The 27,229-nt window shown below is 41.7% G+C and overlaps 2 protein-coding genes across 3 annotated transcripts in view; both read right to left on the bottom strand.

Annotated features, from left to right (window-relative positions):
- Positions 1 to 9,454, bottom strand: part of pde10a (phosphodiesterase 10A) — a 66,460-nt gene extending 57,006 nt beyond the window's left edge. The window contains exons 1-2 of one of the 2 annotated variants that reach the window (XM_085478037.1): positions 8,500 to 9,454; positions 8,221 to 8,397 (exon numbers count right to left, since the gene is read on the bottom strand). In XM_085478037.1, the coding sequence (XP_085334163.1) occupies positions 8,221 to 8,397; positions 8,500 to 8,521 (199 nt within the window). In that variant the 5' untranslated portion in view covers positions 8,522 to 9,454. The remainder of the gene's footprint in view (positions 1 to 8,220; positions 8,398 to 8,499) is intronic. The other variant, XM_085478035.1, reaches the window with a different exon arrangement.
- Positions 9,455 to 21,803: 12,349 nt separating this feature from the next.
- tbxtb (T-box transcription factor Tb) lies at positions 21,804 to 24,877 on the bottom strand. The gene is made up of 8 exons (XM_085476739.1): positions 24,660 to 24,877; positions 24,312 to 24,576; positions 24,074 to 24,208; positions 23,717 to 23,778; positions 23,555 to 23,616; positions 23,288 to 23,464; positions 22,834 to 22,966; positions 21,804 to 22,086 (listed from the first exon to the last, which is right to left on the bottom strand). Exons 1-8 carry the CDS (start codon positions 24,863 to 24,865, stop codon positions 21,816 to 21,818), a joined length of 1,311 nt encoding a protein of 436 aa, XP_085332865.1. The 5' UTR covers positions 24,866 to 24,877; the 3' UTR covers positions 21,804 to 21,815.
- Between the last annotated feature and the right edge of the window lie 2,352 nt (positions 24,878 to 27,229).

Raw genomic sequence — 27,229 nt, 5'->3', positions numbered from 1 at the left:
GCCCAAAAAATAAATATTGATAAGGCTTGCACCAGTTCGTCAGGGAAAAACAGATTGCACGTTCGAGGCGCTCGGAATTGGGCAGGTGGAGCAGATATGTGATGTCGAGCGCTGCAGTGGAGAGAACTGCAGAAGGCACATAAATCAAAAAAAGAAAAAAAAATTAAATGGGTGAAAAAAACGTGATGAAAGAAGTGTGCAGGGGTGGTGGGTTGAAGGAGGGGTGGGGGCTGAGGGGGGTATTTGCGTCAGAGCTGGAGCCAATGAAGTCAGAGACGGGGCAGGCTCAAGCAGGAGATGCTGTTACTGCCACTCACAGCACTCGCCTGGGCCTCATGTCCTCTACGTCACAGAGCTGGCACAAATTATGCCTGCTTCAGTGTTCGACACACACATGTGCACGCATCCGCGCTATAAAATGAAATTTATGTGTATCACACACACATATCCTGCACCGTTCAATGACATTCAGAGTAGCTACCCAGCAGGGGTGTATTTTTTTTCACTACAAAGTGTAGCTCACAGTAAAAGATTTTCCTTTGGATTCAGGCAATAGATGAAATAGAAATGCTGACAGAAGAAGATTTTATATTTTCTCATAATGCGTTTGTCTTTGCTGTTCAAGGCTGTTCAGCACTCAGCTCATATTTATATATGCAGTATACAGCTTGATAGCTGCTCCAGAATTAAAAAGGATGAATTGCTGAGACAGCAGTGAGGCAAAATATGCTATTATGATGCCATTAAATACCATATAGAAGTGTTTTACAAACTGTTTTTCAAAAATGGACACACACCTTTCCTTCCACCCTATCAGCACCCTCATCTGTGACAGTGCCACAGACACACACTCATTCATTCATGCATATCTCACTCATGCAAATCCTGCTTATTTAGATTAGCGGGCAGTGTTTCTGTTGTTGCGCCACTTCTGACCTAGATTATCACAACCATAATTCTGGAGGATAACTACGATGATGAGCATGTGGTCAGGAGTCTGTGGAGGAGGAGGGAGGAAGGGGGAAAAAATAAAAACAAACAGCGCTCATTTTCCATGCAAAATGCTTCACTGTGCAATCTTGCAATACTGCGGGCAAAACAGGTCAAATGTGGGTCTTCGGATGTGCACAGGCGGACAGATGGGATCCTATGCAAGCTATGGAAAACACACACCTGCGATTATTGCCCAGTTAGTTAAAAATATTCAATTTATTGTTTCAGCTTAATAAACTGGCACACAATTGTCTTTTTAATCATAAATGTTCAATATGAGGGAGAAAACATAATCCATTTTCCCCCCTTGCACTGTTACAGCAACCAGAACAGCAGCTGCAGCTCTGCTGGCAAAAAGCCACATCCTATAGGCAATGACGCAAGCAGGAGACATTAGCCATGACCTCATCAGCCCGCCATCATAGCACCACTCTGCTCTGTACCTCACACTCACACACAAACACAAACACATATAAGTTACTACTGGCATTACAAAAGGCAAACTCTATCCCTTAGTGTTATACAATGCTACCACTCTACTTGAACACACATACACTAACATCCTGACATCGTAACAATGACCTGACCAAAAGGAGGCCCTTTTAAAACACACACACACACACACACACACACACACACACACACACACACACACACACACACACACACACACACACACACACACACACACACACACACACACACAGATCATTACTTACAGCCTGTCAGTGTGTGTTCTTGCGACAGTATACGGTGTGTGTACAGTGAGGCGCCGTCTGCTCTTTGTGTAAGCATTACACGCAGACACACCAAGGAGAAATTATGTTAAACCTAACAAGAAGCATTTACAAAATATGATGTAAAAATACTATGATTTTAATGAAACAGAGTCGGTGAAGTGTGGCTGGTTTTGTTTACTTGATATAAATTAATTCGATGTCTCAGACAACAAGAACAACAACAAAAAGCAAAGAAAACACATTAAAAAATAAAAGAAATGGAAGAATTTCAGTAGTGACTGGGTAGGTGGGTGGGGGTGAATGAGCAGTAGCTGGCTGCCTGCGTTCCTCATCACAACCCAAACAAAGTCACTATGAATCATAGGTGAGAAATATGGGTGCTGACGTAGGGGGCTGGAGATCTCGCTGCACAGCAGACATCAGAACAGGCCAAGACGGCCAAGCAGCCAGACATCAAGTCTGCCTGTTTACTGATAACACATTCATTCATGAACTAAACATGCTTATACACACACACACACACACACACACACACACACACACACACACACACACACACACACACTACGCTTGTCACTTATTCACTAAATATTATTTTACTAGTACTTGCAAGACGTCAGGAGTTTCAAATATTATTTTCAATTCTTCTTTGTTTGAAATTATTTGCTTTGACTTTTAACCTGGGTGTAATGTTACAGCAGTGATTTCACTCAATAAGACAAATTTTTTCCCCTTCTGCCAGTCCACATAAACTGTGATTCGGAAAATTCCTTTCAAAAGAAATCTGCTATTTTCAGGATTTTTTTGGTATTCATTGCCAAGTTTGCAAACAGCAGCAGAAACAAAAATAACCATACAACAACATTTTTTTAAAACCAGAATTTGTTTTGTCTTCTCCGTGGTGGATTTGTGTCATTCATCTCCATGCATCTTATCTTTATACATTAGCCCCACCTAGTGTTCGCTTATCAGAGGACACCGATAAAAGCAAGCAACAATTATTAAATTAAAGAGAGAGCAAAGCACATAACTGCAAAAAAACAACAACCCAAAAACAAAAAACCCAAACAACTTTCATTACAAAGTTGCAATGTAAAGCACTTAAGACAGTTAGGATTATTTTCTTGTGTAAATGTTTGCCGTTGCGAGCTGCAATACACATTTACACCACCAGGAGGTGTTCTTACACTAGCTGTTCTTGTTCCAAACTGTCTGCAGCGGAGTCATCAGAGTGAAGCTGTGAGCTGCTGCACAACTTTATCTTAAGAGAAGAACACAAATAGGAACCTCGGCTGCACTTCCTGTCTTACAGCACAAACAGCATCGCTAGCACAAAGCCAAGGTAGAGACACACAACCATCCTTACATCTAATCCACAAACCTCAAACAAACAAATCTATCAAGCTACTCACTTAGCATGCTAAATTAACAAAAGAAAGGGAGAAAAAGACTGAGATTCTAAGTGGCCTCGTCTGCACTTGTTTCATAAGATCAGGGTCTTTTTACTGCTGTGACTGGAGGCCATTTTGTTCTTCATGACATATTGTTATTGAAGTGGCAGCAACATCATTGCTACATCATAGATTATATATGGCAAGCACTTTCTTTAATTGCCAATGACACATTTAAAATATTATCCTCTCATCTAACATGTAAACTTCCATGAAAAAAGTCTGCTTAAAGAAAAAATGATTGGAATGAAGTTCGTGATGTGGGTTGCTTAAACTTGGGAGAAACATCTTGTGTTCATCATCTCACTATAGCACACAAATATCTATGTATTTGTTTGTTTCTTTGACGGTCATCCAAACTTGGCTGAAGGGTACATCTTATGTACCTGAAGGTTCTTATCTATATCAGACGTTGTCACATTGCCTAGCAACGACCTGGCAACAAGCTAAAATGACTCTTGTAATACCTTATAAAAACATTGTTTCATTTTTATTTTATTTTATTTTATTTAAAATCATAAAACCATAATCATTCATGATACTTTATGCCATCGGTTTACCTGCCAACCACCTAGCAATGGGCTAAAATGTGGCTAAAATTTGTAACAGCTAATGAAAAATTTAAATGGTTTTTATTTCATGGATATAACATCTCATTTATATCAACAAAAGCTGAATCATACATAATAAATCATAACTTCATCATTTTACCTGGAAACCATCTAGCAATGGGCTAAAATGTCCCATGCATATAGCATTTTATAAAAGAATCATGTCATATTAATTTAATGCCCATCAGCATGAACAGGCCAAACATGTGGACCTTTACTAGTGTATATAATGTTCTTATTTATAACAAATTGACTGATATTAGAAAAAAAAAAATTTGGCCAAAATGTGCAACAAACCTGTGATTGCGAGGTGATTGCACAGGTCACTTTATGGGAGACAGCCTCTCTCCAAACAATCACACACACATTTGAACAGATAGTATTCACTCTCAGACATATTGGAGAAGGTTTGCAAATAACTGGCATCTAATTTATATGGTGTTTAATTTTACGGAGTACGAGCAAGTCTCGTTGCTTTTCTGTTTTCACTGGACTCTGAATGCTAGTAATTAAAAGGAAATGTCTGTAAATGTGTTTAAGCAACAGATTTCTACAGATTTATCACACTTAATCCCCGAATTATTAAAACAGAATACATGTAATTGCCAACTTGACCCCATTTGATTGCAAACTGATAGCAGACTGACTGCAAGTGGTTGCAAACCTGGTTCCTATCTGGGAAGTAACCAGATTCCAAGTTCATTACACACTGTTGCACTAATTTTGGTTGTGCCATAGTCTCCAGCCACTGTTTTCCCTAGTGTGACGTTACCATTAGGATTCAAGGAAAACAAAATAAAAAAAATGATTGAATACTGAGTCAGTCTCCGTTTGTTGGTAAGATACATGAATGAAAAAGACCGAGACTATTTTGTGTGTGCTAGATTTTCAAATGGACAACTGTTTGACACTTTAAATCTTAATATGAAAATGTTGTGTTTATATTCCACTGCTCCCAGTAATGGTGTATGAAATTAGATATCCAGTGGAAAGAAAGGATATAGATTATCTCATATCCTTTCTTTCTTTCTTTTTTTTTTCTGTTTCCTCATTTGCCTTTTTTTTTCTTATTTTGACTTAATCAAAGCATGGTAGGAAAAAGAAATCACAGGATCAAAGCAACACATTCATTAACTTTTTAGCAAAGGTTTTACTGGCATCACCCTGTAACTGTAAGAGCTGTTGTTTTGTACAGATAAAGGCTTTTAACCAGTTGCGACGGTGGTTGTTGGTGGTTGGGTGGGGGGGCTGCAGAGGGCAGTTGACAGGTCTAGGCTGTACACCAAGAGGCAAGACAAAAAAATGCTTTGTGGTCCTGATATGAATTTCAGTACCCCTGTTTCTACACCTCCTCTCTTGGCCCACTGTGGCTCGCAGAGTGAACAAAAACGATCTCCATGAGAAAACACAAGCTTGAGCACTCAGAGGCGACAGTGAATGGAGCACCGACAGGAGCAGCACACACTGACCAGTGCTAGTTATGTGGTTCTGTTGTCTGCTTATTGTAATGGCAACCATTTAGTTTGAGCAAACCAAAACTTTTTTTGTGCTGAAGTACTGCGTGCATTTGTTTTAAAATCTAGATTTGCTTAAACAGTGTGTCTGCATTTGTGTATCATAGTGTACCAAACCTGCCTCAAAGCATCCAGAATGGCGAGATCTTGAGTGGGTGGGGTTCACTGTGTGTCCACCCCCTAAGTAGTGACAGATGCCAGGCACAGTTGGGGAAGGAAGCGCCAGGGTCTCCTTCCGTATTAGCCAAGGGAAATTCTCATTTGGGCACGGGACCAACGAGATTCAGAGCCAAGCCTGAAATCTGAAGATGTGATCTGCTTGCATTTATGCTAAGTCCTGCAGTACATTTGTATGTGGATGCCAAGAAGCATTGGTTTACTCATCATACCCTACTGCAGTGGATGTAAATGCATTTTTATTGTTGTGCCCAGTCTTTTGTTACTTTTAAGAGACAATATCGCTCTTGTAATAATTCACAGACTTCACTGCTTTTAATTTTTTTTTTATTGTAACTACTTTCTGAGAAATATTACTCATGAAAACTGTGCACTGTATGCTGTTTTGCGCCAAGGTGTCTTGATGAAATTTCAAGTTGTGGTTTTTCTTTCAGCGCATTTGAAAAACTGAGATGCAACACAAGCATGGCCGTACATAAATAAATATGTGTTGTTTTTTTAACTGATACTTTTAAGGGTTGTATTTCAAAGGCGTTACGTGGCGCAAAACTCAATATGTTTCAGGCGTACAATAAATGTGATTTAAAAGGTAAACCACAGAGAGGAATTCATGTTTGTGTATGTGACAAAAACAGCTTAATGCTTATATGGTTAATAATTTTTAACTTGACAAGTAGTATGCAAAGGAAACACCACACAAATCTAGTCCTTGTGCAAAATATTTTCATTCCTACAGCCCTATTCATGCAAGCAGGCACGACTATCAGCTTGAAGGTGATGGTGTTCTTGGCCTTGAACTCACAACTTCTTTTTATGTTTTTGCCAGCATAATAGCAGCCACGCTGAGGATTGAGACACTTTAAAAGCCACCTTTTGATAGGGGGGGATGCTTGAATATTGAACTGAACGATGAACGGAAACCAGTGTTTTTAAATAACTGGGGACACAATAGATTTCAGCTCTATTTGGCCATGTAAATCATTAATATGCAAACTCTGGGTTTACTTCCCAGGCAGTAATGTCAGACTGACAGCAGTCGCACGATATCATAGACACTTTGAGGAAAGCAAACCATAACAATGGGACTGATTTTACTTAGAACTGGTTTTTGTTTGACAGTCGTCACGGACCACATGTTTACAAAGTGGGTTAAGACTCTGGGGCTGGGAGGAGCCAAAGGCGTGGTCAAAAAGTAGTTGGCTTTTAACATTATTGATAGACCATTAAGTCGGCCAGGTATCTGCTAGGTATGGATTAATTGTATATGGCTTATAACCAGCGTGGATCTCAGCCATACAAGTAACCACTTATAGAGAAGGAGCATTTACCAGAATTACCAGACACAGTTGCTAACCAGCTTTGAAATGAAAGTTGTTTGTTTGGGTTGATCAATGTCAGGCAACCTGAAGAAAGTGAGAATGATGGTGTTTTCACACATGCACTGCAGCCCTGAATTTTTTAGGTATTACCTGATGGAGGCATAAGTAAGAATAGGAATGTTAGATCAGACCTTAATTCACCTTCAGCCAACCAGCTTCCTAAAAAAAATGTCAGTGTGATGGAAAGCAGAGGTAATGTGTATAAAGCAGAGGTCACTGTCTGGTGAATTCACACTGTGTTTCCTGCCTTGTGCATGCCCTTTTTATGCAGCTTCCACGCCTAAACCAAAGGGAGTATTTCCAGTAGTGATAATGTGTTTGAAGTGAACTATCTCATGCTACATGTGGGAAAAGGGAAAATCTGGTCAATGTCCTGCCCTGATTATCGATTAGCTCAACATTCTCCAAAGTTCATGGCTTAAGTTGAACAGTAGAGGCCTTCTGGGTACATGCCCAGGAACATTATTATGACGTTAAGTCAAAATATTGAAAATTTATTAAATTAAATTACTATAAAGAAGTGCAAAATTACTCAAAGACACTTAAAACAGACCACAAGGTGAATCAGAACAACTAAAAAGGGAAAAATAATACTGATGCTAATAATGGAGATAACGAAAAAAGAGCTGAAACTTCTCTGTTTTTTGTATTCTTTTGGATTTATCAGTTGAAATGTCCCCTCTGAGTATCAAACAAAATACGTCATCTCATTTGGATCCACAATATTTAACAGCAGCTTACTCTCGTTTTCCCAGGGTATATGGCCAGGCCCATTAGCACACAAGGACTCTGCATCTACACCACACTGATAGAAGATTTAGACATGATCTGAAATAAATCGGCTCAGCATTATAGTTTACCGGCGTATAATCCATTTTCTTAAGCAACTGCTCTTTCTTTGCTTGAGTGGTTATTTCCAAGCCACCAGCCAGTCAGAGTTCACACAGACTCTGATACCAAAGTTGGCATTTCCTATATTTTCCTAAGAATTAAAGTCCCTCCTGCAAAACCTAATATCTCACAAAAACCCACCGGGGATTGATAAGAGATTATAAAACGTAATCTGTGGACACACACATTGTTTTTAGGGATAAAGATACTGATTTAAGTGCATGGCATCATGGCCATCCCACTGCACAGCCTCTGTAGCGCTAGCACGGCAGCTACAGCAGCTGTGCGTCCTCAGAGTATCAGCAGGTCTCGATGCCTTTTTTGCCTACAATAAACTATTTGTAATGATCCGTTTGAATATCTGAATGTAAAGAAATACACCAACGAATCCCTGAGGAGCTCACATAGCTGCACTCTGACAACAGTTCAACTTTCACACTCTCATTTGTGACCATCACTCCTACCTTGGTCGCTGGTTCCTGCAGGCGGATAGTCCTCAAAGTCCTGGTCATCAGGACTTTTCCGTTTCTTCGACATTTGCTGCTCACTGTTCGGGTGATTGATATATCCACCGCCGAATTGATATCTGCTGACAACGTGAGACACCTTCAACCGGCAGGGTATAATACACATACAACAGTCTGGGGGTGGCGATAAGAGAAATGCGAATAAATCTCAGTCCCGTTCATTCAGATTCCTTCTCTATATGTGCCCTTTGCAGCGTGCTGTGTGCGCAAAGTTACCATGTGGCGGCCAGTCGAGCATCTGGAGACTCAGCGAAACAAGAGGCCCGTCAGCTCTTGATTCCCGCCGTAATCACACAAGATGCGTCTCCACGTCCGTCCGGGGTTTATTTCTCTTGACAAATGAGAAATATTTGCAGCTGGAGTGATTTGTCGATCACGTGTGTCGCGGATTACGCTTCAGACCTGCTCAGATGGAAATTACGCACTGGAGGCAACTTGTTGATCCACCTCTATATAAGAAAGAAAAAAAAGTGGTTTTCGTCATCCCGGATGCGTTAAAAAATCATTTTAGACTTTCAACATTGTGTGAGGTATTTTGCTTGAATGGTGCTCGGCGACGTCAGACTACAAGTCTAATCAGGCATCGATGACGCACAGCCGACACAACGGGAACTCTTGGGTATCTTCAAGAGTAAAGGCCAATGTAAACGGAGATTAGCTGGACGTGCTCTGCCCGATAAAGTACACCGAAGCATACGTTCCTCTGGCAACATCTGCGCTACACACTATGTTGCGAGTAGAAAACACTCTCCGGCAACATCTGTTAAGGAGGGGAGGATTCCTTTCCAGCGTAAAATTGGAGACAGTGTTTTACAGAAGTAGTGTAGGGGGAGTACAGTACCTTCTTTTTCACAATACCATCAGTCCAGCGACGAGTGGAGAACAATGTTTTTGTCTGTAATACGTCTCGCACAAAACCTCCTAATCCGTGTGCGAGACTAACATAAATCGAACAAACACGCATGATGTTGTGAAGACCAGTCTTGAACGAATAGGTTTGGTTTGACTTCAGTGTTCGGGAGCCACAGAGCAACTTGAGAATGAGCTGTGAATAAATGAGGCAGAAGAATCGTGGTATTACGCACAGTATATACAGCAGCAGCCAATGACGCCACTGGTCTGGCTTTTACAAATTGCTTGATGGTAGTTTTTCCCTCTCCGCTCGACTCGCCTAGGAATGCCAGAGAATAGTGAAATCAGCGCCCTTCTTTTGCTACAGCGACAAAGGACTGTGCGTGCTTGGAGATTTTGAGGAGATATCCAGCTGGATAGAACTGCACAGACAGTATCAGATTATCAGTGACTACTACACATTCATTTTGCTTTTTTGGAGAGTCACAGAGGTGTGCCTGACACCAGTTGAGCAAATACTCTCCCTCCCGCTCGCCCTTCATTCTCTCATAGTTGATTTATTTATGAGCACTCCCGGGTCAGAGGATCTTATTCCATTTACTACATCTGGTTTAGATTTCAAGCGCCGCGCGCATATCGTTTCTACAAAATGTGCATACTCTGATGTCAAAGCGAGTAGTTTGGAAATCAAACATAGGTTTGTTGCTACAGTTGCATTCGTGCCAGTGACGCTGGCATTTCGTGGTATTTTCTGAAGGCAAAGACGCATCTCCCTCGCTCGCTCTCTCTCTCTCTCCCCCCCCCCCCCCCTCCCATTCCTCACTCACTGCAGCTACTGACGTCAAGACATGCTTGCGTCAATGCTCCCTGCTTTGACAGAGAGCTTTTTTTTCATTGGGATCATAATGGGATTATTAAGCTTAGAGAAATACCCTGCCTTCGTGGCTTTTTCAGATTTTTGATAGATGTTTCTATTATTATTATTATGATGATGATGATGATTCTTTTGCTTTAAATATAATTCCTTATAATAAGCAAAGGACACGGGCTATAATTGACTCTTGCAAGAAGGACTGGTTGTATATCATTCCACAGTCTGATGATTATGCCTTCCCTTTGGATTTTTTTTATTGCACTTGTAATAGTCTATAAAAGCCATGAGCACAGAACAAGAGAGAACCTACACGGATAAGTCTGTTTGTTTACACACCAATGCCAAAGACAAATATGTGTCTTTAGATGTGAATCTCTATAAAAATCAAGCAGTCACATTTTTTTTTGGTGTGTGTTACCCCCAGTTAGAGTCAATCCACCTTTGCAGTGAGGATTTATTTAACACTGATGTGTAATCACATCCAGTTTAACATCTCTGTAGTACACAGGCTGAGACCATTTCAGCTGCTCAGATAGGTTTACAGTGAGATGCTTAGAGACATGAGTCAGTTGTGTATTTGATTTAGCAGATTAGATGTCCGTTCCTTCCTGTCAGTGTGCGGTTGCGGTTCGTACAAAGGAGAGGATGTCTTGATGTCCTTATAGACTGACCTTGATCTTCTGGACTGAATGGGCTTTTGTGCCTCTTGGCTAGCCTTCTGTCGCTTCAGTCATAATGTCCTTTCCCCCCTGCAGTTTAGTGAATTTCTGCACTTTTTGTTACTTGATGGCTTAATCTTCAAACATGATAGTTTTGCATATATCAGTACAGAATTCTTTAAGTGTCTGTATTTTGCAGTTATAGAAATGTTTTGTTGAGGTGTGAATACAAAGAGTGAATAGAAAAAAATGTGACATTGATCATAATGTAACACAATTGTAGTAATAAAAATCTCCTGTTGCAAAATGGGAAGATAATCAGGTTTGAGTTGAAAAAATACAGTCATGTGAAAAGGAAAGCTTGGCGGCACTTTCTATTACAGCTTGGTAATAAAGTAGTAACAGTGCGGTAATAAGATGCAAACGAGACAGTAATCATATATAATTGGTGAGATATTGCCATGTAATTACCAAAGTAATGCACAAGTAATGACCAAGTTCTACTTTGTATCAACAATGGTTTTAGCTGAGTAATATTACACTGGAATTTATGCAACTGGGTAATCAGAGGCCAAAACCTGGGGGTGATAATGTGGAAACTAATAAATCTCTATGAGGGAAAAAAACAGGTAATAATAGTATAGTAATATATTGGTCACAATGCCAAACTGCGGGATAACAGCTTGGTTGGCATAGTTGTAACTGCCCAGCAGGGCTTGGAAGGAGAAAGAGTGCCACCAACTCATTCAGTAGAAACTGCGTGCTAAATAGGAGGAAACCTGTGATGCTGGACAAACAAGGACCCTGAACAAGTGGGAGAATGCTGCAGGTAAAATCACTTCAGCAGAGCTCTAAAAGATGGAAGCTCTCTGCTTCAAGTTTCTGGGGAAGCTGGTATACAATCTTCTTCTGAGCACCTCCAACCTGTACAGTTGAGGCCTGGCTGTCTCACCTTTCTGTCACCAGAAGGTCACACTGGACCACATTCTCAGCAGCTGCCAAGGAGTTTGGGAGGGTGGGGGCGTTACCACTGGCACCACAAGCATCTTCTTTGGGTGTTAGCAGATACCATCTGTGCTGTCATAAACCACAGCAAGAAGCAACAGCAACTGCAAATTTTCCTGCCCTTCAGGGCCAGACTTGTTTACACCAGTATTTCAACATCTTTCTTGGGCCCACACTGCCCCAACAAAGGGTGCAGGGAAAGCTCCTGGCAATAACAAGAGACTGGCAGCTTCTGGGTGATCTTGGGAGACAGCTGAGGTTCCCAGACAGTCACCACACGTAGGCCTGATACAGGCCTGCTGTCTGAAGAGTTGAAGCAAGTCATCCTGCTGGAGTTGACTGTCCAATGGGAAGATTAGTTGGAGGAAATGCAGGAAAGAAAGAAGGTAAAACATGCAGAACTGGTTGCCGACTTTCGGCAGGTGTGCTGAGAAGGTGTGCTGCAAGCCTGTGGAGGTGGGGTGTAGGGCCTTTGCAGGTCAGTCTCTAAAGTTCTAGGGCTCGTGGGGATGTATGGACTGCAGAATAGTATCAAAAACATCCTGGAAGCTGCAGATAAGTCCTCCTGAAGGCTTTGCTGAAGAGGGCTGATACATGGAGGAGCATGCTACCTGGACAGAAGCGGGGCCTAATCACCCGTGGCTGGGTTACCAGGGAGAGGGTGTCTGATGTTAAGACTCTGTGTGCATCACTGACTATTTGTCCAGGTTACATCACAAGAGACATTCACATTTGTGACTGCCAGAGGTAATTTTGTAGTGCTCATCCTGTTCCTCCTTTCATAAAGAAGCTGACCTTCTGGCAATGGTAAGTATTGATTTGCTATCCTGGAGGTGAGGAACTGGACTACCTGTGCAACCTCTGTAGGATCCAGGTGTTGGTTCATGCTGCAAGTAGCTCCTTGAGGTGACTGCTCTTGTGATTTGGTGCTATATAAATAAAATGGAATCGAATTGAAAATAGTGACACATGACACCTGCAAAACTCTTGAAAAAAGCAGTCAGAAAAAACAACCTCCACCATTCTTTTTAAGGGGGTTGTCTTATTGTTGCTGCTCTAGTGGGCCTGTTGTTGATTTCATTAACACCGAAGCAGCTAAAACTGATTAACAACCCCCTCTGCTACTTAACTGACCAGGTCAATATCCCAGAAATGTAACTGATTTGATGCTACACTTGGATTAAAACGTTTTCATGTAATTCTTGGTTAAACAATACTCCTTTCTTCAAGCTTACAAGATGAACTTCCTCACAGAACGATAACTGTAATAGAAAGTGCTGTCAAAATCTTCTGTTACACAATTGGAACATAATTAAATCTTAAATGAAAGTCCAGTTGGGTTTAAATATATACAGTGACAGATTTATTATTTCTTTTTCAAAACCAAGTAAACAAGACTTAAAAGACTAGCCTAACCTCAAGAGTGACATTATTAGTTAATTCTCATGATTGTTTGCAGTCCACTGTAAAATCACTACCAGTGTCTGTATTTAATAAAGATATTTATTCAGGACATAAATGCCTAAAAGGTTTGTCTTTCAAAGAGACACTGATACACAGATACATTTATACATCATACAGCCTGTGATTTTCAGGACTTAAAATGTGTGCCCGTGTGTACAACAAGGAAGTAACAACTGTGGGGATAAAGGGGAAAAAAGACACAAGTTATACTGTAAGTACAGTGGGAGAAATATTTATTTGATCCCTTGCTGAATCTGTAAGTTGGCTCACCTACAAAGAAATGAACACTTTTTAATTTTTATCTGCTTTTTTCTAAAAACATAAAAGTTACAAATTTATTTGCATGTCATTTAGTAAAACAATTCATCCCCTACAAACCAGCCAGAATTCTGGTTCACAGATTGACTGTATGTCCATGTGACACATCAGTCAACTACAGATACTCCTGATGTCCTTAGAATCAGTTTCCTCCAATTCCCACCTTTCCACCACCACGGGGCAAGACCAAAGAGCTGTCAAAGGACGTCAGGGACAAGGCAGTTGATACCACAGTCACCACTAAATAACTGAAATCTTGCCACACCCTTAAGGTCCCTCTGCTCAAGAAGGCTCATGTACAGACTAGAGATGGCACGATATCACTTTTTTATGTCCGATACCGATATCATAAATTTGAATATCTGCCAATACCGATATGAAACCAATATGAATCCGATATAGTGTTTTTGAATCAATAAAACTGTTTTTAAAAAAAAAATATTGCTGCATTTTGTATAAGTTCATACTCAAGTTTAAATAAACAACAACACTAAAGCTATTCTGTTATACCTGTATGTAAAAAATGCACTGCACCCAAAATATTTCATAGTTCAGCAACACTGATCAATCTAATAAACTTAAACCTACTCAATCCTTCCTATTCTGGTATTTTAAAGAGTACTTAGCAGAAATATTAAGCAACCCAACTAATAGGGTTGCAAACTCCCAGCAAAAAAAAAAAAAAAAGGGAACCACCCCCTACCCTCCACCTCATGATGCTTTATCGACATAATCAACTTTAATTTGATGCAGTGTGAAAAAAATGCACAGAAATAAATTACTTTTCAAGAATAATTAAATAGATTCAACATCTTTCTTCAACAGAATTGCAGACTGCACAGATGGTACCTTCCCAAAGGAAAAAGTACTATAGCTTACTAGGGTATATTAGACTTAACAGTTACTATACACAGTAATGGACTTCTATATATTTTACATCAGATTAAACCTTTGGGTGTAAGATTCAGATAAGTATTTATTAAAAGCTAGACATTTTAAATGAGAATAAGAAAGAAAAGTATGTCTTTGTGCCCCCTTTTCCCTGTTCATGCCCTATGGGCCCCCTGGCTAAACTTTGCTAGATCCGCCCCTGCACAGTTACCAGCCGTCAGCTAGAAAAAGATCCTGGTGTAGAAATTAATATTAAATACATTCTAACAACAGCTTATCAAGGTTAAACGAGCTGCTGTTGTTCAGCCGCTGGTTTCCTCTTTCTGGTGCAAAGTGGGCCAAAAACAAACAAGAGAGACGGACTCGCGACAGAAAAGCCGATCAGCTGATCATTAAGCAGTTTCATGATTGAAGTAGCAACAGGAGAGGGAGGGAGAGAGAAGAGCCAGTTGCTCCATATATTGGTTGTTAAGTTTAATGTGGGAATGCTTTACAAACATTCAGAGATGAACTTACACATTTGCTTTACTTCTCTCTGGGATAACTTCATCAGAGATGAAATGCTGGTTTGGTAGCGAGGCTACAAATACACACAGCCACTCTATCACATGATGCACACTGCTCCGATGTGCTAAGGTTATGAGCTGAGTTATGCCATGTCGCAAGTTTTGTGAGGAGCTTTTTTTTTTGATATCTAATGGATCGATTACATTTTTTATTTCTGGCAGATATCCGATCCAGTAATTTACGTCAGTATCGGACCGATACCGATACGTAATATCGGATCGGTCCATCTCTAGTACAGACTCATCTTAAGTTTGGCAGTAAAAATCTAAATGCTTCAGAGAAGGCTTGGGAGAAAGTGCTGTGGTCAGATGAAACCAAAATCGAGCTCTTTGGCATCAAGTAGACCTGCTGTGTTTGGAGGAAGAGAAATACTGAGCATGACCCAAAGGACATCATCCCCACACCCAAGCACAGAGGTGGATACATTATGCTTTGGGGCTGTGTACCGGGCGAGTTCACCACTTTGCCTTCAACCAAGAAACCGGAAGGATTTAGAAAGTTTCGTTCTCAGTCATATTTTGCTCGGAGATCCAATACTCATGTCACTCAGTAACATACAAATCCGTTCATAAGTTTTATGTGATGTGCTTTTCTTGGATTTTTAGTTGATATTCTGTCTCCCTCCATTAAAAATGAAACTGCCATAAACATGAGAGACTGCTCATCTCTATGTAAGCGAGCAAACGTACAAATTCAGCACGGGATCAAATAATTATTTCTGCCACTAAAAAATGAGTACCTTATGAGTATTTTATTTACATACAAGTTTATTTGCAATCAGCACTTTGAGGCAGTGACACAAATTAAACCACTGAAGTTCACTCCATCTAGGTCACGTGATCTGGCGCTTCAGAACATTTACTGGTAGCATGTCAGATGAGAAGGTGTTTTTTTTCTGTTCTGGACATTTTTAGTTGTTTTTCCAGGTCTGCCTGTAGATTAACACTGTGCTCCTTTCTGATGGGGGGTTGTTTGCAAACCCAAAGAGATTCTTGCAGAAGCCTGTTCTAGTCCACTTCTAGACTCCTGTAACTTCTGCCTCTGTAAGCTGGCTCCTCACTCCTCAGAAGCTTGCTCCAGATGTCTGCATCAGGTCTGCCTCTCCTCTCCTCCTCTCTGAGTTTCCTCTGTTCTTTGTTGAGTTCTCTCACTATATGATTGGTTTCCTTCTGCCTCCTGTATCTACTGGGGTCATTGACATAGTTTACTTTCTGCTTCTTCAAAACTTTTTGCTGCAGAGCAGTAGATTAATTCCTGCAGTCTCTTCAACTTTATCATGGTGGTGCCTCTGAGTGTTTCTTAGATTTTGTGGAAGTAAAAACACCGACCTCCTCCCACAATGTGATTTGTGGGATTTTGGGTACTTGATTGTCACCCAGAGGCTGGGTTTGGCCTTCTGTGCTGCAAACTGTGGGTTTTTATCTTGGTACCGAAATGACTTAATCTGCCTCATAAAGGGTGTTATTGCACAGTCGCCTCTGCCTCCAAGAAGGGCCTTCTTCAAGTATGCTTTTCAAGCCTGTAGTAAGAGCATATACAGAATATACAGCAAATGTAACAGCAATGGCGTCATTGTTAGGAAAACTGACTCTGCGAACAATATAAATAGAAGAGAAATAAAAAATGACCTCACATCATGGAAAGAAGACATTTGGAAACATTCACTTCTCTGAAAAGTGAAGTCATTGAGGAAGTGCCTTAAACAAACATTGTTTTTAATGACCAGCAGGGGGCAAGTCCTCTGGTTGTAGACGTAAGTATGATTGGTCTGAATTCTATTAGAAGATGATCCCACTTTAAACTCTGTGTAAGAATATTTTTTATAATGAGTTTATGGTCTCAGTGGTTAGTTTGGAATCTCATTTAATCCAGATGTTGTTAATGTTGGAAACCCATTTGGTGTAAAACAGCTGAAAAAATAGGGTATGATTTAGAGTGGGTACTTCCTTATATGATACCACACTGTTTTCACTTTGACCAAAAAGAAGTTGAACTTACATAAAACGCGAGAGGAGCCGCTGTTCTTGCACACGACTATAGAGACACCAGAATTATTAAAGCTTCCCATGTGATATCACATATCACAGATCCACATTAGATCTGGTGACCCAGATCTAATGTGGCATATGACCAGCGGATACGGTGCTGGTGTGAACAAAGACTGAGTTGATATCCAGTCTGAAGGAAAAAGGCAAAATAAGAAATAAAAAAATAAAAATGAAAAATTAGAACTTCAGAAGAAACCAAATATTGTTGTGAAATTATTTCATTTAAAAACTACAGAAAAAAATACCTTTTTATTAAGTTGCAATTCCGCAGCGTTTCAGGTCAATAACACGGGACAAAAACAAAAACAACACTGTTGTATGTCCTGAGGTTATTTACATGTCATGCCTGCACTGACACGACTTAATATTTTCTAACTTAATTAACAAGAAACACGCCTGGGCGTGCACTCTGACGTCAGGGTGCTAAAAAGCTTTTTGCATAATAACGGGGAGCCGAACAGGCTATAGTTTGTGCATTTAATGAGAATATTATTTAAATACCAAACCAAAAAGATTCAAAACTACAATACTACTTTGAAAATCTTTCAGCATATAGAAAACATCAAGGTTTAAGAAGTGAAACTGAGCAGGGTGTAAGTTATTCTTTTCATAATGACAACCCACACAATGTTCCAGACACAGTCCAAGAAAACGTCCCAGAGAGATATAAAAGGAAACGGGGTGTGAGCACAAAAGCTGTGTGGTTCTCTGAGATTTGTCACCCTGACGTTCACACTCAAGCACTTCAGCCTCCAGTGGTTTAGCTTGCCTTCCTCAAATCTACGTACAGTCATGTGAAAAGGAAAGTTTTCAAGGATCCTACAGGTCTATGAAAAACTAAGCACACCCTTACTGCTTCCATAGGAATTAAAGCCCTGCTGATTATATGTACTTTAATTGATCATCAGGAAGCGTGACCACCTCTATAAAAGCAGAAGTTTTGGCAGTTTGTCCCAGCAAATCCCAGCAAATTCACCCAAAGGTCAGACTAGGCAACAGCTGCATCCCGGACTCTACGGGCCCCAGTTCACATGTCAAATGTTACGTTTTACAACAGTACAATTAGAAAAAGACTGAACCAGTATGACTTGTTTGGAAGGGTTGACAGGAGTAATCTCTATCTAAAGGTTTGCAAAGTTGCAGCTGAACAAACCACAAATCTTCTGCAACAATGTCCTTGGATGGACACGGCGGCAGTGTAGGGTTAATAATTTGTGCTTGTTGGTCATAAAGAAGAGTGAGCTATAATTCCTCCACAATGATGCGAGAGACTGACAAATTCACCCAGAACTTGACCCTACTTCAAGTTGTTGCTAAAGGTGCTTCTGCTAGCTATTGAAGCATGAGGTGGACTTATATATATATATATTTTTTTGGCCTGTCCCGTTTGGCTCTTTTGCCATCAGAATTGTTGTCTAAAGGCAAAGAAAGATGCCCAACGGATTTACTTTACCAAACTGACCATCCCAGCCTTGCCGTAATGGTCCATTTGATTCACCTTTTATTGTTTATTTTATTTTCACTTACTGAATACGGGACAGACTTGACTGGGGGAAAGAAGGGGAGAAAGAAAGAGGGAAAGAGAAACAGCTGAGAAGAGGGACGGGGGAGAAGGGCAAAAGACAAAAACCAACAGAACGGGCAGAGAAAAAAAAATGCATATATCAATCACCTGGATCACCTGCTGAGAAAGAAAAAAGAAAGCAAGCAGAAGAGAACAAGAGTAATAGAATAAACAACATCACAATGATATATGGGAATATGACAGTAAATACTAAATGTTAAACATTATTGTGCAGCACATAAGATCAACAGAACACAGTGTGCTTTGAGGTAGGAGCCAAAAAGGGTGTAGTTTGTGGGTGTGATCACCCGTGTGTACACCTGTGAGCATGGACGCGCTTGTTTTTTGTCTTTTTTTAAAAGGTTCCTTCATGTAATAATCTGCTAGAGGGTGTGGGGGGGCCACAGCCCCGTCCTCCAGGGCGTGAAGCAGGTGTGGAGGAGATCAAAACTCCAGACATCCAGAGGCCCCCAGAACACAAGAGACCAAGGAAGACCAACAGAGGGGCAGCTGCGCCACTGTCCCGGAAAGAGCTGAGGAGCAGAAGCCAGGGGGAGTTGCAGTGACGCGCCCGTGAGCTCCGCCGGCAGCCAGCTGCGCCTGAGTGACCGAGCCCCAGGCCGAGAGGCCGGGGGCACCCCACCTCCGAAGTGGCCCAAGCGAGCCCCAGGCTCCAGGCCCCGATAAGCGGCCGCCAAGGAGTGAGCCGGTGTGTACCTGGACGCCCATCCCCGGACACAAAGAACCACCAACGCACCGATGTCTGAGGGGGTCCGCCACTGGCAGGGAAAGTGGTGGTAGGGGGAGATAGGCCTCCAAACCTTGGAGGGCCTGAGATGTCCCCAGAGAGGTGGCGCCTGACACCCAACCTGACATATAGACACAGACATACAGGCACACACAGATACAAACATCCATTCCCACCCTCATGCTCTCATATCGTTAGCTTCATAGCATAAGTGCCTAAGTCATTGACTTAGTCAAATGACTTAGGTAATTATGCTATGAAGCTAACGATATGCACTTACTCCACACTCAACCAACGTGGAGACAGACATAAAGAGACGTTGTACACACGATCACACTCCCCAAGCGTACTCTACAAACCGGGTCTAGGTGCCCCCGCCCCTGGAGGGGGGAACTGCACCCAGACCCAGGTGGTGTTTCCCTTTTCCCTGCGGTGGGGGGAGGCAGACCGCCCCGACTCCGCAGCAGCAGGAAGGCTCCACACTCCAGACCGCAGTCGGACGGTCAACTCCTCCTCCTAGTCCTAGCCCCCCTGCTCCAGCAGGTCGCAGAGAACGGGGGTGAGAGAAGACTCCGAACCTCCCTCCACCCGATCATTGTAATGTTGATGCATGTGTGTTCTAAGGTGCATTTAAAACCCAGGAGGGCTTGGAGCTACCTGCCAGAGAGCAGCAGGTAAGCGCATGGTCCCTCCTGCTAGCCCTCAATGTCTACGTGTATTTAAAATTGAGAGGTGGGCAACGATGCCAGGGGTGGGGTGTACACCCTGATGGTACTTTGGACTCCGTGTATCGTGCCCACCCCCAAGATCCTATATGTATGTGTAATGAGAGTGTGAGTAATGTGAATGTCTAAGTTGTGGGATAAAATTGAGGCAGAGGCAGCCAGAAGGGGACAGAGGGGGGGGGGGGGGGGGTAGCCTCCTCTGCACCCTGGTGACATACCTCTACTCCAAGGCCCTGCATGTGTGGGTGGTTGTGGTGGAGCGGGAAGAGGGAGGCAGCTGGAGATGGGGAGGGAAGGAAGGGAGGGGCAAGTGACCCCTCCCTGGGGCCAGCTCCCCCGCTGACCCCAGTAGGCACCCCCATACTCCGCGACCCGCCAGGGAAAGGGGGCCCAGGCCCATCCAGACCGGGCCCAGTGCAGCAGCGCCGCCCGGCCCCACAGAGCCCGGGACAGTCCACCCAACCCCACCACAGAGAAAACTGCACCCACCCCACCATCCACTCATCTTCCAGACTACATAAGACAATAAACACCCAGGCTGAGATCTTCCTCCACCTCTCCTGTATCTCCCCCTCCTGCAGAGGGAGCTCCTGAGGAGAGGAAAGCTCCTGCAAGATGTGACAATCTCCCCCACCAGTTGAAGAGCCCCCCAGGTGGCTCGACGCACCGGCGGCACCCTGCTCCAGGGCTGGGCCCCCATGCACCCACCTGCCCACAACCCCGGCAACACACCAACCAGGACCCAAGCCCCCGAGGCCCGGTCCGGGTCCCAGCCCAGAGACGGAGCGCCCCCAGAACCTCACGCCCATCCCGGACCCACCCAGGGGCAGCCAGGCTACCAGGTCAGTAACCCACGTCCGTCAGCACAGACCCTCCCCTAGCCCCGCTGCACGCAGCCGCAAGGAAACAGTCACCGGAGAGCCAACAGAGCCCCTAACCGGACATGACCGCTACCCCGGACTCATATTTTTTTACAGGACTGCAGAGAGTCCTGTGAAAACTTTTTCAAAGTGCAGACACAATTATGTGTAAAATTATTCTTCTTTGCTCATTGGAACAAGAAGCAGAAAGACATACTGCACATGCTGAAGTCAGTGTGAATAGTGTACACAAGTAAATAAAGTTAAATGATTTAAAATAAAATAGCTCAATCCTAATGAAATGTTTCAGCTTAAAAAAAATCAGTAAACCTTTTGTCCCTTATTTTTATTGTTGAATCAATATGACTAAATGATTAAAACCACACAGACAATGAAAGGACAATGGGAGAATGTAAAAGAGATGATATGAGAAACATGATCTTTAATGTCAGATTGCAGAATATTGACAATGGATTCCACTTTTCATTTAAAAACCTTGAAAAACCCTCATTTAGCTATTTACAGTTTGCTGGATTCCTTTCTCATTTACAATATAAACAATGTATTAGCGATTTAACATTTTTCAACTGTACATCTTTGTTGCTTACTGCAGTGAATGTTATGCAAGTTATGCTTAATGTAAGCAGATTAACATTTTAAAATTCCTGCTTTTTTGAATAAATACTTTGAATGAATTCAAGCAAAAGTAAACCAAAAGAAAATCCCCCCCAGCTATTTCAGTAGTCCTCTGAAGGCTGAATTTAAGCCTTTGCTGCTTTTCATTAGCACCAGTTTAAATGTCTTAGAAACTGACCGAACATTATCAGTGATGTTTAAAGGACCAAATTGTGTTTTTGAGAACTAATTTCACCTTTCAAACCAACATCAGGTAAAGCACGAGGTCAACGTTTCATGGCGATCTCTCTCTTTTTCTCTCAGCTTGAAGAGAATTTTTCATCACAGGGACGGAGGCGTAACTGGGGTCCAGGCGGATGGCAGTCGGCCAAGTGGCGAGAGGTCATACTGAGCCGTATCATGCACTTCTGTGGCCGTGCTGTTGTCGTACATGGGAGAGCCAGAGGAGGGCACTGTTGCTGAATGAGACAGGGTGGGATAGTGGCTGCTGGACCCTCGAAGAAACTGGGAGCTCAGACAGTTGTTTATCCCCCCATTGTGGGACACCGGAGTGAGTGACGAGTTGCTCACAGACCACAGGCTGGTGTACTGACTGGACAGAGATGGACAGAAAACTTCTCATTCGTCTCTTCTTTGGATGTTTTAAAAGTGCTTCTCATTCAAATGTTCAGACATGGCATCGATAAAGTTTTTTTGTTTTTTTTTAAATGTGTTGTATTTGTTCAATGTGTTTTTTAGTTTAAATACATAAAGATCATTAAGTTTTTGCAAAGTGAAAAAGACAAAATGAAAAGCTAAATTTGAGAGAAATGAAGGAGAGCTATTCAACGTCTCTGATGATGCTACTTTTTGTATGGATTTTGTATCTAACGGTTGTTTGTGAGAACAAACAAACAATCTCAAGTCAGTGCCTCACACTCTTTAAAGCTTCAGTGTTAGAGTCAGTTTAAGTATTTTAACTTCTAATGACGTAATTCTTTTTGTACATGATCTATTTCAAAATGCATAAAAATGGACCTTTGCTACAAATAACTGATTTATAATCTAGTTTAGCTGAAATCTTTGCCTTATATATGTGTTTTTCCTTTCTCGCCAGTATTATTAATGCACTATTTGCATCTTGTATAATTATTTGTATGTTTAAATTATCATTTTGACCAAACGTGAACCAAACTCTTGTTCCTCCTAATGCTTTACTAATACTGGACTAAAAAAGATAATAATTGAGAGAAGATTTGTGATCTTGCACATCCAAGGACTGAATTTTCATTGTCTTTTGTGATTATCCTATCATTTCTGACTAGAGTCAGAAAAATAAGCAAAAGAAAACAGCACAAACCTAGAACTGGTACCAGAGGTGGAGTTATGGGCCATGGGAATCATGCTCGAGTGTGTTGGCATCTGAAGACTGGACCAGTTATCATGGCTTGAAAGCATCGACAGACAGGTTGAAGAGTTGTCTGAGAAACTGGCTGCAACACAAAGACATCTGTGTTCAGTGGTTTTGGATATATCTGTCAAAAGTCAAATTATATATCTTTATTATAAAGTTTATCACCTTTTGTTTTGTCTGTATGTTTCAGGACTAGTCCCCCTGACAGTGACAGGGGTGAATCTCATACATCCTTGTGCAAAGCCACGCTGTTTACAGCTCTTAGGCTCCGCTCGCACAAAAGCCAAAGGAATGCAAAACATTCCCAGCTCAGTAACGTTTGTTTGAGTTTCTTGTTAATAGTTGGGGAAGGAAGTGGTGTGATTCTATAAAAAGGTAACTGGTGGAGAGAGATACTCACTGGGTGAGTTGGTCCGATGGGTATACGGGCTGGAGTAAGGGGCAGAGCGGTGGGTCCTCAGAGTTGAGTAGCGCTCGCAACCATGGGATGGCGAGAGGGAGATTGGACTCCCAAACTGGCTGTGAGGACTGGCTGAAGGGCAGAGAGGAGCTGCCCCTGGAATAAACCAGCTACCCACTGTCTCCATGAGAGGAGAAAATAAAGGAAAAGATTAGCACCACTTGCTTATTACAATGAAAAAAGAAAGAAAAAAGAAGATATACTTACACTGAGAGTAACCAGATTGCTGGTTTTCACTGGCATCTTCTCGTATGTCTTTATTATCAGTCCTGCGAGAATGAAGACTGGTTTATTTCTACTGATTGTGTTGTTTGAGAAAACCCTTTCACACGCTTTAATGCAAAATTTAAACTTCACATGTATCCTTACCTCTCCTTTGCGTCTAGAAAGGCCTTGGCAAAAGGGTTGTACTTTATTTTCAGGGCAGTTATCTAAAATCCAAATATTAAAAAAAATGTATAAATAACGTGGATATGGTTTGTTAAAATTAAACAAACAAACGAGCAAAATCAAAACCCCAAATTAAAAAAACCCGAATAAACTAAATCGTGCGCAAAAGCTGTGCGTAAATTACGCACACATTAAACTTTATTTGTATTCTATTTCTGTTAACCATATTTCTTGCTAAACTCATTTTATTCTAAAACACACACACACACACACACACACACACACACACACACACACACACACACACACACACACACAAATCGGTGCATTGCCTACCTCTTCATTTTGGTACGCCGTTACTGCAATAAACTGTGTCTCTGGGAAAGAGTGGCTGGTGATCATCCTCCGTGGGCCTCCAACCCGAACTATATGAATGCGTGGCTCATACTTGTGCAAAGAATTTAACATGATCTGGAAAAACGACAACGCAGATGTAGCTATGTTGTGTCTCTGAAACGCATTTTCATTGTGTATTTCATTTTAAAAACACGGCACGAACTTGCCTTGCACTTACCTGACCTCCTCCGTTGAGCTTATTTGTGAGTTTGACTTTACTAAACGAGACGGGAGCCTTCATCCAGTGCGCGCCGAAGTTTGGGGAGTCTGGGTGGATGTACACACAGCTGGGAGTTTGAGGTTCGGGTTTTCCACCAGGCACCCACTCTCCGTTGACGTATTTCCACCTGTGGTTGTCTGCAGACGCGAAATCCAGCAAAAAGGAATACATGGCGTTCGGGTCCAGTCCAGACACGCTCACTTTCAGCACCGGAAACATGCGCCTTAAAAAAAAAGTCACACATTTTAAAAAACGGAAGAAACTTAGAACTGTGTTTTACATCAGTCTATCCGTCCATGCGCTCACCTGCCATTCTTTGTAACTATCATTTCATTTGTGAGGTTTTTAAACTTTTGCCACAGCTCGCTCTCATCCAAGGACACTTTCAGCTCCCTCTCCGTGGGGTCACCCTTCTCGCTCCCGGCCTGCAGCTCACTCTCCACCGCACTGAGGAGGTGATCTACCCGGTACTGAACGGCCTTGCTCGGACACTCGCCAGCGCCTGTCGCCATTCTGTCCAGTACCTCCAGGGCTGAAACACGTAGCTTACTGAAGAACCTTAAAGCTGCTCCAGAATCTCTTTCGTCTCCTTGTGCAATTGGAAAAACAACTTCTGTCCGAGGAAGCTGAACGTCACTCACAGCTCCTGCATATAAAGGCTAAAGAGAAGCTCCAGCTGAGGATGGGTGTTTGGAGGAGAGGTGGTTGGCTCATCTCCTCTTTGATCTTCGCAGACTTGTTGCAGATTGGCTGAAAGCGGCCATATCATTGAGGCCCACAGGATGACAGCGTTTTGAATAAAGCAGTTTGACCTTCTTTATTACATCAACCTGTAAACATTGACACTTTGATCAAAGCCACACCTGCAGAAAGCAAATCGCTGAGCTGGCCTTCACAAGATCCACGCTGCAGTTTGAGTAATTCTTTCACTTTTATTGTAAACTGATGGCAGCCCGATTTTATGAGAATTATTTCTGAGCTACAGCTTGAAACCTTTTCAGTTCTGTGTTGTTGTTGGGTTTTTTTTTCAACATAAACAAATCAACAAAAAAGGAAGGAACAAAGATAAAAGTTCACAAATCCACATAAATTAAAAATTAATAACTCCAATTATTTTTGACTGAACTAGTCCAAGTTTCACAACTCTAAATCTCTTATGGAGAGTTTTTTTTTTCTTTGAGGAAATGTAATACACATTTTCTCAAAGAAAAAAGGTCTGAAGTGATGTTTCGTTATAGTCAAAACTTTAGTGTATATTTTGTTGTGTATGTGTATGTTTTGCTTGTGGGACAATGTCTTACTCATTCACTTTTATGACATTTATTTTTTATTATTATTTATAATGTAGAGTGCATGTGGAAAGTGTTCACAGCACTTCACTTGTTCTACAGTTTGTACAGCCTTATTCAAAACCTTCATATAATAGACCATAATGACAAACAGAAAAAAATTTGACTGAAAATCTTAAAAATGTATTTAAAAAAACATGTAGCATGTAAGTATTCAACACTGTGAATGCTTTCCAAGCTGTACTGTATATAGTGTAATCATTTCAGGCACATCTTGACCTTTAGAGCCCCAGCTCACTTCTATCCAATCAAATTTAATTTAAGTGATGAATGAATGAGAGATCTAGACAAACGCACACAAAGTGCAACAACAACATCCTTGATCATTTTACTAAAACTTAAAAAAGCCGGTGAGCGTAGATGAATGTTTTTATTAAAACAAACTGACACAAAAGTAAAGAATCTTGAATCCTGAAGAAAACAGTTCACTTTGAGAACCTTTACCTTTTGAAAAGTGAATCACTGAAGGCTCCTGTGTCACAGACCCAAGTCTCAAACTCTGCTGGCTGCATAGAAAACACTCACACATGAACATCGGTCTAAATAGTTTTTGTTTTTCATATTTGCTTTCATGCACCTGACACCCTGCTCGGGTGTTGGGGATGCGAGGGTCTGTGAGTCTGAACACTTTCCCGTTGTTTCGATAGGCTGGGCTGGCTCCCCCTCCTGCTTGGAGCCGATGCCTGGAAGGACCTACGGTAGAACAAGAAAGAAAAAACACAGTCACTGATAACTCACTAAATGAAAAAGTGATTTACATCCATTTAGTACAGCAGTGTCACCCTCACAAATAACTACTATATACTGCCGTTGCCATGGTGGCATCCAAGAAATAACAAATAAGATAAAAACAAATGATAAAAGCAGATAGTTTGTGGCACCCACGTGTTAGCTTCCAGTATAGCTCTGTGGTGTTGTGTTGCGGTTGGCTTGTGTTACTAACCAAATCTTGGGCGCCTCATTCCTCCTGCCAGCACAGTGAGTCTGACTCTGTGTCCAGCAGTCTGGACCAGAGTTCACAGCAAGCAGAGAAAAACAAATCCCACTCAGGTTAAAGAGAAGCTGAAAGACTCCTTCAGATTGTGTCGCCTCAATGAATATGAATGTTACTAAAAAACAAAAAAGATCTCACAGACAAAGGTTAAACTTTCCATGTCACTTACCAACTTTTATGTGGAAACCATGTTGGTTAAAGAAAGGGCGTATCTTTGCCTCAGAAGACTGACGTAAATATCTGCTTTCCTGCTCTTCTCAGGGATCTCAGGGATTGTCTGTTTAATAGAAAAGTTGAAGACGCAGCATTAAATTCTAATCAAGTCAATCAGCTCGGTCTGGAAGGTCCTCATAAAGTCAAGCTTCTGGCTGTGAATGTGGTCTCTTTTATCTACAAGTGCAGAGCATTTCATTCAGTTATAACTTCCTTTTCTATTAGTTATTTAGTCATTTAAAAAGAGGAACCCCTTTGTATATTAGCCGAGGTAGAAATGGTTTAAAAGTCAGAGGTGTCATTTCCCACAGTCCTAGTGT

Source organism: Copadichromis virginalis, linkage group LG13, assembly GCF_057382275.1.
Source record: "Copadichromis virginalis isolate Kocher_CV1m ecotype Utaka linkage group LG13, C_Virginalis_male_GT1.1, whole genome shotgun sequence".
In the NCBI taxonomy this organism is placed as follows: domain Eukaryota; kingdom Metazoa; phylum Chordata; class Actinopteri; order Cichliformes; family Cichlidae; genus Copadichromis; species Copadichromis virginalis.
The sequence above is the reverse complement of the archived record's forward strand: the minus strand, read 5'-3'. Positions and strand labels throughout refer to the sequence as shown.